Here is a 19,176-nt window from a genome sequence, read left to right as displayed (position 1 = left end):
TCTTTATTCACATGTAAAAACTTGTGTAACTGCAAAAAATCTAAAAAATTGCTGAAATTATAATGTAAACAAAAATTCATTATAAAAAAGATTTATTTTGCTTGAAAAAATTAGAGAGAGAGAGAGAGAAAGAGAAAGAAGAGACTGAACTTCCTCCCAGTGGTTCACTCCCCAAATGGCTACAATGGCCAGGGCTGGGCAGGCTGAAGCCAGGAGGCAGGAGCTTCAGCCAGATCTCTCACATGGGTGTAGGGGCCCAAACACTTGGGCCATTTTCCGCTGCTCCCCCAGGTGCATTAGCAGGGAGCTGGATTGGAGCAACCTGGACTCAAATTGGCACCGATGTGGGATGCCAGCAATCCAAGCAGCAGCTTAACTTGTATGCCACAACACCAGCCCCCAAAATTCTTTTCACTCAGATAGAACACTGACACATGGAATATAAGATTTGGAATAGGAGAGTTCCCTACCATTGGAGCTGTATCTGCTCTAGAGAGAACAGAAAGGAGCTAAGTAAAAGAAAATAAAACAAGGAAATATAATCAATCATGAGAGAATTTCACTAATTGTAGAGACTTTCATCATCTTGATAACTAAGTATTTCTCTTTAAAGGCTTAGGTAGAAACTTAAGTTGTGTGTGCATAAAAGCAGAGATGAGAAAGTGGCACCATAGCACTCCATGGGTGCAGACACTGGTCATCCTTGTGTGCTGTAAGAAGCCAAGTGATTTGAGCACCAGGAGAGCAGGGCCATCCACCTGGGATATCTGCCATTTAGCTGAAGTTGCAGCTTCAATGGCTCTAATTATGGATGTCATCTTTCTCACTTAAGAGTTCAACATGCCTCTCTCCAAAAGACAACCTAAGCTCTTAGTGAACAACTTAAGGATTTTGTCTTGTTTTTACAGATTTCATTTCAAATTATGCATCAAATACACTGAAAGGCCTTTCTTAATTTTCTACCTCCTCTTATTTGTCCATTTCATTGCTGACACTGTTGTTCAGATGATCCTTTGGCACCCAATTCAACCACAGTAACTTGCCACCTAAACTAAGCAACTAACGGTCCCAGAGTGATCATTGAACTATGAACTAAATAAATTGGAGTCCAAGATCATGCCAACATGTTTAAGATCAAATCTGGGTCCAGCCACTTTCAAACGCAGAAAATGACCAAATCTTGAGAGCTCTCTGCCTTAGAAACATTTGCCATGGATGCAAATACATGGGGGAAAGAATAATTGGTGTCATTGCTTTCTTCTTTTTCATGATGCCTATGGAATAGTCTTATTTTTATATACCTGAAATCAAGCATGATTAGATTATTTGAAAGAAGTTTTTTGGTCCTAATTTCTCAATTTAAATCAGGATACAACAAAGTCATTTGTACTGATTTGGACAGATACAAAACAAATACTTGAGGAAATAGAATCTGGGCCCAGTGGTTAAGTTTCCTTGATGAAACGAGATGATGAAATATAAAACACGTTTGTTAATTTTACAGAACAGATAGAAAAAGTCTTGATAACAGGAGGTAGAAATTGTAGAATACAGAGAACATCTTAGTAACACTTTTAGCTTTTTGACCCTGAAGCTCGTGCTAAAAGTTTTATTTTAATTGGCATATTTTTATACATAAAAAGATTTAATAAAAAATCCACACGTGCTTAAAATAAATGTACAACAATATGTAATAAAACTTTAAAGCACTCTTAAATACTTGTTGTGAATATTTGGTGTCTAGGTATGATTATGCATATGTTTAACTTCCAAAGTATCTGACTGGTATGATACAAAAAAATAAATGATACAGAACTGAAGCACTCATTGCTACTGAAAATTTTTCACTTATTTTTAAGTACATTTATTTTTATTTCATATCCCTACCTTCTGTCTGGAAGAAAGTAAATTTTAACGTAAGGATTCCTTGGCCTCCCATCTTCCCTGGAAGGGAGATCCTTTGCTCCCAAAATTGTAACTATTAATTGGTGACCAACCTTGTCAAACCATAGTTTTATCTGAAAAGCAAAAAATATTCATTTATAAACTCAAACATACTACTTCATTTACAAACTTAACATCATTCTCTTACTAATAATAGTACATAATATAAATTTCACTTGATAAATTATGGTTAAAATAAAAGGATATACAATCATAACTTCAATGAATAAAATAATTGATTCAGAAGTCTATTATATCAGCTAATCATTTGGGCTTCTAATTACCTTAATGTGATTGCTTATTAACATGTACATAATAATTACATGTACATAAATTGCTATGCATCTAAACTTATCCAAGAATCATTATGGTTTATTTTGGATCCTCTTTTAGAATAAGTATTCAAAATTAATTGAGTAGATAGTAACTTGGTTATAAAACATTCATAGAGAATTTTCAAGTAAATGTTCTATGTTATTCCATAACAAAAGACATATCAAGAACTATAATTAATAATTTACTAGAAGCTTTAGCTAACAAATTCTTTCAGCTTCTACTTGAAACTTGAAGCACATCTTTCAAACTTTTTCTTGCTCAGATATAAAGCCTCTTTTTCTTTTGTGAAGTAAATGCTTCACATCCTCACAATAATTGGAGTATATTTTACAATTTAAGAAAATGTGCATTAATTTTCCTGTGCCATAATTAGGGATAGAAACTTCATATGCAGCTGCTGAATTCATTTGATTTAATAGTCATCACTCCTATACACATACCTCACACCTTCACACTTTCCTAGCTAATTCTATGTCAGGATCTTGGATGACCATGGCTGTAATCCAGATTTTGGGTCAGAACTCAGCACATCTCTAACCATTCTATTAAAACTGATATTTAGCCAGAAATTTAGAAATTGAAAATAATGATAAAAATGTGTTGTGATTATATATGAAACACTGGGAGTTCACTTTCAATTCCAACATAGCTTTTTTTAAGTCCCTTAGTTTAAATTTGGGGTATGCGAGATCGAGCCACCTTTGAGTCAAAAGAGTTGGTTGACAGCCCAACAGAGCATTTAAAGTTACTTCTACCTCTCCCACTCCCTTTTGGACAAATTCCTATGTAGGAATAAAGGGGAAAATGTATAAATTTCAGAAATCATGATTACTATTCCTTATGTTAAGTCTTCATTTTACTCTTCATCTTTCCTTAAAAGTTTTTCTAATGGAGATTTTAAATACAATAAAAGATGCTTGAAAACTTATTCAAATTGTAGTTAATACATATCTTGCATCAAGATTATTTGTTTATTTACTAAATAATTATAAATTCCATGGGGCCTACCTCTCACCTACTAAATAAGAATGAGGCCCTGAAATCTGAATTATAACAAACCCTCATGTGCATTCTAGTTTTGAGAACCACTACTTTAGACTAAGGGATCAACAATCTGAAGAAAAAACTCCAATATTTGAAAGGGAAAATGTTTGACTATTTGTTTAGCTAACAATATTAGAATATACATACAGATAAGGATGAGGGGAGCAGGAAATAAACTATTCTTGCAAAAGACATGAATCGGGGGAAAAAAGAAAGAAATGTAGCAATGTCTCACTGTACATGAGATGAAAGGAGATGTTTTGGACAGTGTCATGATTCCTCTATAATCTGTGACCAAGATCAGATTAATTCCCATGATATTTTCCATCTCCACTAATAATAAAGTAACTTTATTTTTTTCCAAGATACTAAAAATCATCTTGGAGGACAAGGGCATGAATACAACATACTTCAAAGAGAAAAATAAACCAAGAGCCTAAAATAAAATTTTTAATAAACTTTACAATTAAGAAACAAACAAATAATATTTATCATTATGAAATGAAGCTGAGAATTAATGAAACAAATTTTTGGTCTCTGTGAAAATCTTTTGCACCAAGATAGAATTTTGTGGAAACTAAGCATTTGTTGCTATGTCAATACATCCATTTTTGCTCAGTAAAAATTATCAGACCTCATTTGAGCTATATTTAATGAAAGTTTTATAAAGAATATCTTTTTCAGATTTCCTTTACCTTGGAAAATAAAAAAATATAACTAATACCAGTTCCCATACAAACATATGTTAGGCATGTTGTATTCATATTTTTATAATAGTACTTTATTAAATTATAATTTAAAATAAACAAATGTCAAAATAATTTAGACAGGAAATAAGCACATTTTAATTTTACTGATTATCTGATCAAAATTATACTTTCTAATAAGCTATCTTAAACTAAGGGCTTGATTATTAGACCTAGGTTTTATTTATATTACAGGACTCACATGGAGGTTGCAGTTATTAGTACATATCCACTTCATATTATCAAAACAGATTTATAAATTTTATTGACTTTTTAATAATGTTCCCAAATTTCTTATCTGTACTTATACAAGAAATGGTTAAAATGTAGCTTTTGATATCTTGATATCATTGTAACTGTTTTTATATAATTAGCATTCCAGCTTTACCACATAAACCTTTTAATTTTCCTGAGTAGGACCTGAGCAGCACAGTATATTGTAAATTATTACCAAGAATAATTTTAATTTTTAAAATTTAAATAAAACAACTATTATTCAAAACCAACAATGTTTTTTTAAAACATGCAGCAAAGCAAGGAAGGGATAATAACTACTTTAAAAAAAAACTATGTTGACATTACTTTAACCTACAAGGGTTTCTTAATGAAAAGAGGCAAAGAACTTGTACCCAAGTATTATAGTAAAATTAAGTGGATGGACCAGATATCAAGAAAATAAACCTAGCACATTGTCTTTGGATTGTGATTTTTGTTCTTTCAAAGTAATATACTTTCCAAACTTTGAACCTTATATTCAACATGCATATAATTCATAGTTTAAATAAGGTACAAATATATTTGCCAATCTCCTCAAAGAGTTACTGCTTGGAAAATGCAAGAGAATGTAGATGTTAAGTGATATAATGAATGATTTAAAGAGACAGCAACCTTAGCATAATAAAGGGAAATATCAACAGTATATAATTAGCTATTTCTGTAAATGATAAATATATATATATATAAGTGGAATCTACATTAAATCTATGTTAAATGCCATTTTGAAACCTAAAAGTTTTAGTATTTACTTCAACATATAAAATCACTAACAAAGATTGTCTCTTTAAATTTTTATTCAGTATTCTAATCCCCATGCAGAATTTTACAAGCTGACTCAGAAAATGATTTGAAAGTCAATAATATGGTTTGGAGCAACATACCAAAAAAAGTTTTCCTACTACGCATTTTCCAAAAACATACAAAGAAGGGTATAAACACGACTTTAGTGTCTATCAGGCAGACAAGGCCTTTACCTGAACCCTAGGAACAAAAGGCGTTGTTCTTCTACTAAGGCTTTGGCTCTGGTAAGCAAAATTAAAGAAAAAAGCAATAAAACAAAACCAAAAGGACAACACGCTAGAACTAAAAGACGAAAAGTAAAAACAAACACATACTCTATCCCTTAAACACAACTTTCCATATAATATTTATCTAAATTAAGCACTTCAATGTGATGGATAAATTAATATTATCACATGTTAAAATGCGTAAGAACTACACAAAATATTAGCACTTGCTTAATAAAAATTTTAAAATGTACCCAACGTAAGAATTGAGATTGAATTTAAAAATAACATATTGGGGCTCATTTACTACAAAAGAATGATTGTAAGCATCACCTAACAATCAAGAAATTTCATATTTTACCCTTAAACATACTAGAGTCGCCCAAAGTGATGTCTAACCAAAACCTAAAAAGCATTAGCAAAGTTGGCTTTAAAATTTCTTAACACACCCACACACAAACATACACACATTCACACTCTGAAAAATAAGGGTGCTGAATGCACTGCATTAATAAATTGCTTAATATTTTAAGAATCTATACCAGAATCTAAAGATTAAACACCACTTAACTTAAGGTAACACTGTTTTTTCCTTAACCATGCCTATTATAGTATGTCATTTCTTTGTATTCACAGAGTTTTAAAAAATGTTTTCCAAGCTTTATTGACAGCTTACTTCATGTTTTTTGACTCACAATATTACTCACAACCCTGGGACATAATTGTTATTATCTATAGTTTATGCAGTAAGACACACAAAAGAGGTAAATCCTCACATACATGCTTAAACAAAAAATTAAGAGTTTAAAGACAGAAGAAAGAAAAAACAGTTCTAATTAAATCACTGTATTTCAAATTATCAGAATGAAATCCACTTTATTTTCTCTAATGACTTTTTGCTTTCATTTAAAAACCTTTTACAAAAGATACCACAATAGCGAAAATGTGTCTTCACATGGACTTGTGTTCCAGGGCATTTAATTCTGGTTTTCTTACCAAGATTCCATTCCACTCCTCACATTTCTTATGGATGTCTTTTTCCCATATGCCAAATCATAAATTGTTAAAGTCTTCTTTCTGTAGTACGAATCTTGCTCAAATTAATCATCCTTAGACAGGCACTGTTTTAAGACATACATCTAAAACCCAAAGGCAAGCCCAGCACTGTGGCATAGTGGGTAAGGCTGTCGCAGGCCCGTATGGGCACTCTACTTCCAAACCTACTCCCTGCTGATATGCCTGGGAAAGCAGTGGAAGATGACCTAGGTCCTTGGGTACCTGCAACCATGTGGGAGATTCAGAAGAAGCTCTTGCTTCGGGCTTTGGATCGGCCAAATTCCGGCCATTGCAGCCATTTAAGGAGTGAGCCAGTGGATGGAAGATCTCTCTCTCTCTCTCTCTCTCTCTCTCTCCCTCTCCCTCTCCCTCTCCCTCTCCCAGTACCCCTTTGCAACTCTACCTTTGAAATGAATAGATAAATTAAAAAAAAAAAAAAAGGGAAAGCAGACCTTAAAAGCAGACTACCATCAGCTATTAGGCATTTTTCTCCAAAAATCTTTTTCGATGAAGATATGAAGGTCCTTCAAAAAGTCCATGAAAAATGTACTTACAAGATTAGTTTATCTTAGTGTAAAAAGAGTTTGACTCCATGCATAGTTCTTCTCATGATTTACATTTTCCCTGAATATTTTGAGGATCCCTCATATACTCACAGGAAGAAAGAAATGCCCAGATATGGAGTGTCTTACTGATGTCTGCCTGCATAAACCTAAGTGGATAATTACTTAACAAATGGGGGAGAAGATGTGTGGAATTCATAGAAATTAAACAGGCATGCTGAAGAAGGGTACCAACAAGATACTCTAGAAATAGATTTTATTTTTCTTGCACTGGCATCTGTTCTGTTTTAGATCAAGTATATTGAGGTAGTGAAATATTTTAAAAGTATATAACACTTTCGTAAAATACAAAATTTACTTTAAAATGAAGAGTATTGTCAGATAAATTAATTCCATAACAGTTTTCTTTCTTCTAAAATGGGGAGTGAAATCAACCTTCTAAAATCTGTAGCAATTTTAGCCTAATCTTGATCCATGCATTTATACATTAAATGTGGTTATAAAATTACATTTTTGTTTTGGTAGTTTTTTAGAAATTGAGGCAGATATCACGAAACCTCATTGTCTCTTGGTAAACACTAGATTGTTTTCTATTTCTATGGATTCTAAATATTTTACACAAGAATGGTAAAGTACTTAGGGCTTTCAGTGTAACTAATAATTAATATTAATTAATCTATATCAGTCATGAAAGATCTGCTAATATCTAAATCAATTCAAGCTTCATTGAAATGAAGAATTTGAATTTATACACCATAACTCATTTGCATTTATATGTCAGTTCCTACTATTTAATGAGTTACTAATCTTTAGGATACTCATTTAATGCCATACTTCTAGAATAACAAACTTATGACAATGATGTATAAAATATTGATGCTCAAAAAAAAAACCTTTCACTTACAGAGTTTTTCAAAGGCAATGGATTGTCTAAAGGCGATATAAAAGGTCTCAATCTATTCTTAAATTCCTTTTAAATGGGCATATAATAAAATGGATATTTACAATATTTAACAAAAGTGGACTCAAGAGAATATTAAAATAAAGTAACTTGAGGAAACACTGAACCAGAAGTCAACCAACTATCCTGAAGTTAAATAAAATACGATTGCCAACAAAATGAATTACCTGATGTATTCCTATAGAAACAAAGAATACTGAGCATTTAATCACTTTTAAAAAAGAATTGGAAGCTATAATTTATGTAAACATCCTATCAAAAAACTAGTCAAAGACTGTAAATTAACTTAAAAATATTAGGAATTTAAGAGTAACCTTCTGAAGGAAAAACTGTTAAATTATCATGCCCTGAGCATGAAAATATAAACAAATTTGCATTAAATGTATATTTTCAACATGAGAAATATCAGTTTATGAACTTACATAACTATATTAGGAAAATCAAATCACATACCATACAAATTGCCTTTGCTCTCTGGTACTGGCAATTCATGATTTTCTAAGTGAGGTATGGGTACAAATAAAATCTCATTAAAAGCAGATGTCCTCAAATGTAGAGTAAAAGTAAATAGGAATTGTAACATTACCTTGTGACTTCTGAAGGGATTATCTACAAGCTGATACAGAAAGGTTTAAATATAAAAGGGAATACTTTAAGAATGACATTCTGGGACTGGCGTGGCTCACTTGGCTAATCCTCCGCCTGTGGCACCGGCATTCCATATGGGTGCCAGATTCTGTCCCGGTTGCTCCTCTTCCAGTCCAGCTCTCTGCTGTGGCCCAGGAGGGTGGTGGAGGATGGCCCAAGTGTTTGGGCCCCTGCACCCACATGTGAGACCAGGAAGAAACACCTGGCTCCTGGCTTTGGATCAGATAGCGCCAGCCATGGCAGCCATCTGGGGAGTGAACCAATGGAAGTAAGACCTTTCTCTCTGTCTCTTTCTCTCACTGTCTATAACTCTAATTGCCAAAAAAAAAAAAAAAAAAAAAAAAAAAGAATAACATTCTACTTATGTTTTCTTTGATGAAAAGAATGATAATCAACTAAATATATTACATGAGAGTAAAAAGCATTCTATATTCTATCTTTTTTACTTCTAATTTGAGTGAATAGCAGTATCCTGGGTCTAGGTTCACAGTGTAACATATATTTCTTAAGTAGATAAAGTTTAATTTGCTAAAAAGATTTTTTTGAAGATCAAGAGATCAAGAATCAGAACATATTACTGTATCCTTCATATTGTAATTTTATTTCTAATAAGTTAGTCAAACAAAAAAATTTGTCCTAACAAATATGTGTATGATTTGGATTCAAGGATTTTCATGGCATCATTATTCATAATACAATAAGTTAGAAATAAGAGAAACATGCTGTAATAACCAATTAAGTTAAAATGAAGTATTAGCTACTAAAACGGTGTAAAAAGGAATTTTTAAAGACAGCAAAAGTTCACAATATGTTATTAGTGAAAAAGCAGGATTAAAAATGGTACATGCAGATGTATGTTACTTTTGTTTAAAATTTTATATGTATGATTACATTATTATTATAGCTTAGCATCAGAATTGTGACATTTTTAATTTTTTCACTTCTTAGTAAATCACATTTTCAGCCATAATTTTTCATGTATGTGGGCGGAATGTGTTTATGTGTTTAATTTCAAAACCTATGCAGCCAGAACTTTTATCGTCAATATATAGTGGACTCCATCCCTTCCAAGTCATAAGAAAATGAGAGAAAGGTGTATATTTTAAATTGTAATTACAGGGATCTTAAACCAATATCACTATATATCTGAAGTCTATACCATTACATCATTGTACATACTTTTAGAAGTGAAACTTCAATTTTATATCATCCCCAAATATTTGGCAGCCTCATCTTTCTACCATATTAACTTTAAATCATGAGTAAAAAGTTGATTGCAAAATTTATCACAATCCATGTACTGTGTTCCTCAGCCTCCTTCCTTGTTCAAACTGTAATAAGATCCTGGGATTTCAAATGAGATAACAAAGTAGCCTCCCCTTTATTATGGAACTCCAACTTCCACTGCCACCGCCATAAACCCAAGCCATCCACACACACACAGAGACACACATACGCACATTCATTATGTACTGGCAACATCCAATTCCCTAGAACATTGTTTAGGACATGCTATTTAAATGGAGCCATAATAAAATACAATAGCTAACATTTATTAATATTTTGTAACATGGTAAAATAAAATATATACATATTTGAAATTCTAAATGGCAACATGTGTGCTGTCAATACACAAGTAAATAAGTAGAAAGATGCTACTTATTGTGGAGAATGTGAAAAAGATCACTGTTCTCAAATGAAAAAGTTCACTCTGTTTGTGAAAGAGAAAGGAAAAGAAAATAATAAAGAGAAGAAATTCATTTTAGTGAAACATATACAATATGCTACTAGTATTTCATCATCTGTGTATAGAATTTACTGTCACCTTTGTGGTCAAAAAGTTGCAGAAGACTTGTCTAATGAGTTCAATAGTTTCTCATATCTTAATTTTGATTATATGTCCATGAATTCCTTTTAATTAATGAAGAAACTTCAGAAAATTTCAAAATAAAACCTTAACTCCCAAAAAATTAAAAGATATTTTGTAGTTGATTTAACAAAAATCTATTTATCTTTTTCTGAAAATATTGACCCAAGACAGGCTGATTTTTTTAACTATAACATATTTCAAACAGAAACATATAACAAATTCAGTATCAGGATTTTGAGAACCTAAATAGTTCTCTAATACTCAAGAAATATCAAATTTAGTAGTCACAAATATTATTTACCCTATTAACCTGAATCTTTCTAAAGTATTACTGAATAAGTTTAAATATATTGATAATTTTTGAATGGTTTATAAGGAATGTCAACTAAACAAATGAATAAAAAATAAAACAAATTTGCAAAGCTCTTCTAAATGAACATGATATAAAATGCATAACTGATTTTTAAACTTATATGAGGAAATGTTCAAATGAGGATCTCACAAGGTGAAATCACCTGGTGTTCAGGAATCAGTTATATTTTGCCTCATTTATTTGATTATATCTATTGACAAAGATGTCTGAAATATCATACTTTAGAGCAATAAACATACTCAATGATTATTATGAAATATATCACAAATTTCTTTAAGTAAAGAAGATTATATATATATATATAAAATCTTAAATATTATCTTTGTATAGTTTTTATTTCTGTTAAAAATCTTTGACAAATTACAGTCATTTTTCAAAATAGACTAAAAATCATGACCTTCAATTTTGGAATAGTACTAGATAAAAAACAATTAACTTTACAAAAATCTAACTCATTAAATTCTGGATAATGTAAATCTAATTAAAAAAAGCACTATAATAAATAATTAAAATTGAATTTTAGTTAAAATTTTAAGAATGAAAAGTTCATGACTGAAAACACAATTAGATTCTAGTAAGAACCTGGTCTACAAAAAACTAGTATCATATTTTAAAAATATCATTTGATATTCCAAAATAAATTCATTTAGAGATTACATACTGAAAGTTGTCCAGATAAGAACTGTGGGACATCCCTCAACATGCCAGGACTCATGGGAGAAGTAACAGAAATAGAAGGACGATCCATTTTTTGAGATTCAAATGAGCTAGAACCTGAAATGACAATTATACATGAAAATAATTAAAATGATGCTTTAGTACTATTTAATAATCCTTACTGAACATCTTTTAAAGTACTAGTTTTTAAGATGTCCATAAAATATCATTATACAGACTATTTTCTTACCCATAATGTTCCAAATATGTCTATTCTTAAGAGATTTTTGGTGATTTTTCTTGGAAGCATAGTGCGGTTTAGGGATTCTCTTCAGGCCAATGTTGAATCATTTTCTGTGCCAGTTACAGCAGAAACAGACTCCTACCTTAGAACTTAGTCTGTTACATATACTATGTTCATATCTTAAAATAACATTTAAAGAAACAAGAATAACCATGATATAAATCAATACAGCAACTTGAAGGCAGTCTAAATTTGCAAAGTTCAGAACTTAAGAATATCCAAAATTATTAAAGTTTTCAAAAAGTGGTTTTTAAAACCATTTCCAAAAAAAATTGCAGAAAGGAAGGGAGGGTTATGAGAAAAAGATATAGAATAGCAGAAAAAGTAGAATCACAATACCCATAATTTATTTATTTCTCTGAAGGTGAAGGAACAAATTGGAATGTACAAAGATATAGGGTTGATCAGATATTGGGGGAATTCGTGCTAATAATTGTAGAATATTCAGTTTAGCATTATTAAAATATTTACACTAAGCTTTATGAGTGAGATAATAAAAATTATGCTTGAGGAAGAGGAGTTTACCACTTATTTAAAGTGTGGATTTAATGAAGAGAAGTGGAAAATATTTCAGGGCACGATGAATTTAATGAGATAGCAGTAGTAAAGACAGTGGAAAAGGAATAAAAGGAAGAAATTCAACAAATATCAGCACATAAGAAAATGAAAGCTGGATAGAAGTGGAGCAGCCAGAACTCAAACGGGCGTCCATATGGGATTCCGGCACTGCAGGCAGCAGCCTTACCCACCATGCCACGGCGCCAGCCCCAAAGTAAACTTTAAAATTGGAGGAAATTTGGGGGTGAAACTCTTTGAGCGATGGGTATGTTTATGATTTTTTTTAATTGTAACCATGGTTTCATGGGTGTATGTATATGTCAGAACTTACCTAATTTTCACTTTAATTACGTGCAACTTATTACAGCATGCCATAAGAAACTATCTACAAATCCACAATGAAGACAATGTGGTTTAAAAAACTCTTAAAAGTATTATGGAATTTTATACCTTTTGCCACAGTGACAGGAGATAATACTAAATTTTCCATCTTTACATGACTATATACTTGATAATGAGTTTTTAATATGTCATAGTTCATACTAATCATTAAAACACACCATTGACTTCCAACAAAAAATGTTATAAGTAATATTTCCATCAAGAATAAATGAAACTTACTGGATTCCAGTTGAGCATGTGTGCTCTCAGGTATTCTAGGAATGTCTCTGAAATGACATAAAAAGAACACAAGAAACTCTTTAAATCACTTAAAACAACTGTTGTTTTGATCATCAACCTATCTTATAATAGGACAGTATAAAATGAAGAAAGTTATGTATGGAAAAGGTATCATTATATACACAAGAAAAAAGTGCTTTATGTTAATGAAAGTATTTAAAAGGAAAGAAAATCCACATGATTTTGCTGTATATTTACAAAAATACATGCATTATTTTCTATATACTTCACCAGACAAGTAGATATTCCAAAAAAATTTATTACACAAGCTTACAAACACATTTTAATTCCATTATACTCATTATTTACCTGTTTTTTGAAATTAGTAACACTGACGTGCAAATATAACCAAAACAAAATTTTAATACTCAGACAATAAATGAAATTTTTAAAATATAAAAATCTTCATTGAGAAGGCAAACATGTTACTTTTAATTTTTTATTAATATAAAGGGAACAAATTTCATATATTTCATAGGTAGAATTCTAAAAAAATAACCATACAAAATAAATTTAATGTAAGTAGTAAATATCAATAGTTAAGGGAATTCAGAAAGTTATAATGAAGACTAGATGTTACTTAAAATGTTAAATAAAAATATGACTTCAGGATCCTTTAATATCAATAAGTATTTTGATTAATATACTTAGCTTATGCATAGTACTTTATCATATTATGAAACTATAAAATGATAAAATGAAAACATGTAAAATATTGTGTGCTAGAATCTATATTTTCAATCGGACATTTTAATGAAACCAAGTTACCAACCTAACTAGTTTTCTCCAGCAAAACAGAGGTAAAACTAACACAGCCCAATATCGGCATAAATGAACGAAAACTGGGCCTTATTATTCTTCAACAAAGAATAGTTTCTGTGGACTCCACCTCAGAATGTCTTATCTTGAAAATGTATTTAATATTTTATTATAAGTTTATACGCTATTCTATTGTTTTTATTTTAGATACAGATACATCTTTTACAACATCATATAATATAAGCTTCTATAAATAAAATACTGCTGTGAGATTTAATGAATAACTGCTATTGTTAAGTGATAGGGTGAGATTTTTGCCAATTTTCGGATATTGTCAAATTAATATAAGCCACATATTACAAACCCAAGGAGTAGTGTGGTATTTTTGGTCTGTCTATTCACCATTCTTAATTATTTTACCTGGCAATTATATGTGCTACAGTCCTTTCTTATGTTTAAACTTTGTTTTGAAAAAAATGTGAAATTTATAAACTATAACTGATCATCATTTTTACAAGTAGAGGACCACAGTTAATGAAAGTAAGTAACTGTTATTATGGTCTTCTTCCATAACTAATGACTCTGTAAAGCTACTAAGATAATAAAAATAATAAATACTTAGATAGTTACTCATCTTATATAATTAATCATCTATTTTCTTAATATGAGGTAAAGGAATGTCATGATTTTTGGCATTGTTTTTGGTAAACAAGGAAAGGAGGGATTGTCTAAAAAATAATTTATTTTCAAAAAAATAAAAAATAATTTATTTTCATAAGGCATTTATATATTTTTAGATTGCTCATTACAAATTGCTTAGTTTTAGCCAACTCTACACACACATAAACTATTGAAGTTAACTCACCCAATAGGCCTTGAAACAACAAGCTCCACCTGTGGTTCAGGTTTGGATTCCAGAATGATGTTGTACACTTCCTCAAATGTAGCTCCTTGCAACAGCCTTCCATTCCATTCTAATACTTCATCACCTATAATGTGTGTCAACAATCATCTTAGAAAGAAAAACTAATTCCATAAAATGCACTTGAATAAGGGCAGTCTTTAGAATCAATGAACTCCATAAAATAAAATCACCACCACTGAAGTTTAAAAAATACAGCAAACAGCACCAGTGACATAATATTTGATAACAAGGATAGTACATACCACCCAGAATAATGACCTTAGCGGAAAAAATTACATAGACAGTATCACTATGTGATTTCTTAATGGAAATTCTAATTCTGGACAACAATCAGGACCAGTTGCTTCTTTGAAGAATTTTAAAATTGTACTCCAGGATTCCCGATATCCATGCAACTGAGCACCTTTTGTTCTTTTGGGGGTTTCTGTTAACTAAAGTTTTTATTAAACGCTTAATAATTAGCATCTTACTGAATCACCTTTAAGACAATCAAGAATCTTTCCATTAGTAACCAGTACCCAAGAGATCTGAGGTGACACATATTAGGAAATAGGCATTTATCGGTGAAGTTTGTTTATTAAACTATGTTGGAATTTTTTTTCAAAAGAAAAAGGCGGCTTTGGGTAAATACATAAACTAATACAAGATACATTTTAGAATATCCATCAATAAAAGGTATGATCAATAGATATAAAAATTATTTTAGCTAATATGACTCAAGAAATTATGTTTAAAACTTTCAATGAATGAAAAAAGACTTCTATTTCAGTGAAATGAACTCTTTGTTACTGGGCAGATACACCTGTAAATAAGGGTAAATTTTTCCTAATTACTTATGCTCAATATCTTACCTGGTCTAAGATGTCCTACGGTATCAGCTAAACTTCCTTTTTTAACTTTGGTAATAAATGCACAAAGCCGACCTGATTCAGTCATTTTCCCTCCTACAACCTGTTTAAAAGAGGAAAGTTTTAAAATCGGCATATAGTTAAAGCGAACAGTTGAAGACTCAAAATATCTAGAACAGTTTGTAGCTTCTAAAATTATAATTTAATGTGCTAAAAATCATTTTTAAATGGAATAGCATTCTTATTAGGGGCTAATTTTGTCCTAAGAGCTAACTCGTACATTTTCTAAATGTTTTTGCAATTTCATCCATATCTTTGAAAATGTTGCATGCCTTAGAAATAACTTAATAATTTTTAATTTGTGTCCTTTTTACAACCCACTTGGGTCATTTCCAGAAAGATATTATTATTAAGATTTGCAATTAAATAAAATCCAGTTATAAATTTAAAATACTGTAATATAAAATATTTGTTGTTGTTGCTATGACTATGTTATACTATCAATTTTTCATTAGTAATCTTTTGTGCATATTAATAATGTTCATAGTGGTGATTAATATTTCTTGATAAAATTATAGAACTTTATTATTGCATGAGAAGTAATATAAATGCTAAACATTTTATTTTTATATTCAAATATATCTTTGAAACAAAAGTTAGGTATAATTTTGTGGACTCTTATGTGTACTTATAAGATACTTATAAGATATAGATAGACTCCTTAGATCAATGGTTCTGATCAGCTGCCATTTCATCAATACATCAAATTTACAGTAAACGAAGCAACTAAGAGTAAATAACATCATTGACTAAAATAATTTTTCTTTTATATTGAGCACAAGATAAATGAATTTAAAAATCACTAATTTATCTTACCCAGGTAATTACTGCATAATTTCACTGAATTACAATTAATGGCAATTCAGTTAATATTAACTAGTATGTTACAAGTTCTGTACATTAAATGTATGGATCTTATGGAGTTACACTCCTTTGTAAAATTTTTTAAATGCTTTGGCTTGTAACTTTAATAATAATCAATTATAGTGACTATAGTCATTATCATTACTGAAATTTCATTATACCAGGTATATTATCTAAATGCTTACACATTTCTTTTTTTTTTTTTTTTTGACAGGCTGAGTGGACAGTGAGAAGAAAGGTCTTCTTTGCTGTTGGTTCACCCTCCAATGGCTGCCGCGGCTGGTGCGCTGCGGCTGGCGCACTGCGCTGATCCGATGGCGGGAGCCAGGTACTTATCCTGGTCTCCCATGGGGTGCAGGGCCCAAACACTTGGGCCATCCTCCACTGCACTCCCGGGCCACAGCAGAGAGCTGGCCTGGAAGAGGGGCAGCTGGGACAGAATCCAGTGCCCCAACTGGGACTAGAACCCAGTGTGCTGGCGCCGCAAGGTGGAGGATTAGCCTAATGAGCCGCTGCGCTGGCCTTCTTTATCTTATCTTAAGAATTCAGTAAGTAGTATTATCTACATTGAATAGATGAGAATCTGAGGCTAAGAGAAGTTTTATCGCCCAATGTCATACAGCTAGTAAGAGCTACAACTGGAATTCAAGCCAAGAATTCTGTCCTTTACACCACCACTGTTCAAATGCTATGCAGGTCTGATATGATTTAAATCCCATAGCTGACACCACCTTGAGATCATGGACAGATTATAAGATCTCTCTAAGCCTATTTCTCAGCTGTGGTGAATGTTAAGTAAGATGATACATGTAAAATGTTCAGGTGAGCGCTTACCACACAGTAAGCACCCAAAAAATGTTAGTTGCTCAATTCCACCTATATTCGAAATCTTTTATTATCTCTTACTTGTCTTCTTCTACTAGACAACTACTGTAGCAATGGCTTACCTCTAAAACATTTACTCTACATAAAAAACAAAAAGAACTCTCTATTTGCTATATTTACAAATACATTTCTGAGACTTCATAGTTAAAATATAAATCAATATTTATTTGATCTCTTAACGTAACTATTTTGAGTTTCCAGACTTCAAACAATATTTTCTCTCTCTTACATATACATTTTACTACATTAATACAAATATTACATGCATATGTAATATACATATTATAACCCCTAAATTTGCAAATTGAGAAACTGAATAAAACTATCATTTTAAAAGAAAATAAGTTGTAGATATAGACTTAAGGGACAAATTGTATAGGTCCTAATCAGGTTATTTTTAATGCCTTCCAAAATTATAACTAGTATAAAATTTGGGGAAAAAAACATTTGTATATTGAATGTTAATATTTGTGAAGTCTTTAAAAGGGAGAAAAAAATCCCAAAACTCATATAGTATAAACAGAAATAGTTAATAAATCCTTGCTTCTCTGGTAAATCTATAAAGTGATGCAGACCCAAAATCTTATATAATTTATTACATACCTTCAGGCCAAGCATTGCTCCCGAATCTCTAGGTACACTTCCATCTTTTAGACGTTTATTTAATAAAATACGGCCAATTAAGCGATCTCCATCTTTAGATGGCTGCCAGGTCACAGGATGCTAACATATTACATTAACAAACAAAAAAAATAAATGTTATTTTTTGGAAAACAAAAATTGGACGTACAATATCATTGAACTTCAGAATTCCAAAGTGTTATGATTACACAAACCAGCTTGTGTTACAAACACTGATCAAAAGGGCTCATCTCATTTTGCATAATCTCAAAGTTATAATCAAGTCTTTTTCATAATACTGTTACTTAAAATTCATAGTTTTCTGACACAATACTGAAGTTATATAACTACACAAAATCTGAAATATCTGGAAAATTCTAAAAATATGCAAATTCTATGATCTACATGCTGAAGATTAATTAAAAAGTCACAGGTAGAGAAGATACTTTGAAACTACAATGAAACTCTTTAAAATGATAATTTCCTCTTTAAACATTTTTGAAAACTTTGAAAGACTGTATTGCAGTGAAACTTAAAAAGGCAAATTATATTAACACATAAAATTTGAACCTGTGATGAGGGCTTCCTTGAGTAATTTTCTAGACTTAACTTATTAAAAATAAATATAAGCCCCAATAATTTTCTGATTGATTCTGCCTGGGAGACACAGGCTTCATTCAAAAGTTGGAATCTTAGATTATATTTCTCATTTTTTGTAGGGTCACTGATTTTTTCAGGTCTTTCTATTTTGCAAATTACTTTACTAGATAAATCAGTGATATGTGTTGTTAAATAACCTTAAAAACATTAATAATTTATTTTTTTCAGGGCAGAACTAAGGTTTTATAAATAAATAATTACACACCATTCCTAATGAATAATATGCTGAATACAAAGTAAATAATTTGTGTAATCATAGTATTTTCAGTTATCTAAAGGTAACATGCATATCTTCATGCAAAACTTAGCAAGCAAAAATAAGTGCTAGTCAATCACATCCATATGGTAAAAAGATTTCAAAAGTCTTACTATACTAAAAGCAAAAATAACAAATATCAAAGCAGATGGCAATGGCTCTAATACTAACTAATACTATATTAAAATACTATGACAATAAAACAAAAGAGCAAAATGACAGTAAAGGGAAAAAAGAAAAACAACTTTTTCTGTGCAAACAGACCCAATAATCT

At 30.9% G+C, this 19,176-nt stretch overlaps 1 protein-coding gene across 44 annotated transcripts in view; it reads right to left on the bottom strand.

The window, feature by feature from the left end:
• RIMS2 (regulating synaptic membrane exocytosis 2) overlaps positions 1 to 19,176 on the bottom strand; it is a 701,736-nt gene that overhangs the window by 317,591 nt on the left and 364,969 nt on the right. For 23 of the 44 annotated variants that reach the window (XM_051844705.2, XM_051844715.2, XM_051844697.2 and 20 more), the window contains 6 exons: positions 17,969 to 18,088; positions 15,560 to 15,659; positions 14,649 to 14,772; positions 12,965 to 13,011; positions 11,486 to 11,598; positions 1,888 to 2,018 (listed from right to left, as the gene is read on the bottom strand). In XM_051844705.2, coding sequence (XP_051700665.1) covers positions 1,888 to 2,018; positions 11,486 to 11,598; positions 12,965 to 13,011; positions 14,649 to 14,772; positions 15,560 to 15,659; positions 17,969 to 18,088 — 635 coding nt within the window. Of the gene's footprint in view, positions 1 to 1,887; positions 2,019 to 5,320; positions 5,369 to 11,485; positions 11,599 to 12,964; positions 13,012 to 14,648; positions 14,773 to 15,559; positions 15,660 to 17,968; positions 18,089 to 19,176 lie in introns of all 44 variants that reach the window. The other 21 variants (XM_070075383.1, XM_070075384.1, XM_070075385.1 and 18 more) reach the window with 1 other exon arrangement.

Source organism: Oryctolagus cuniculus, chromosome 6, assembly GCF_964237555.1.
Source record: "Oryctolagus cuniculus chromosome 6, mOryCun1.1, whole genome shotgun sequence".
Classification (NCBI taxonomy): domain Eukaryota; kingdom Metazoa; phylum Chordata; class Mammalia; order Lagomorpha; family Leporidae; genus Oryctolagus; species Oryctolagus cuniculus.
Note: the sequence above shows the minus strand (reverse complement) of the source record. Positions and strands in the feature narration are given on the sequence as shown.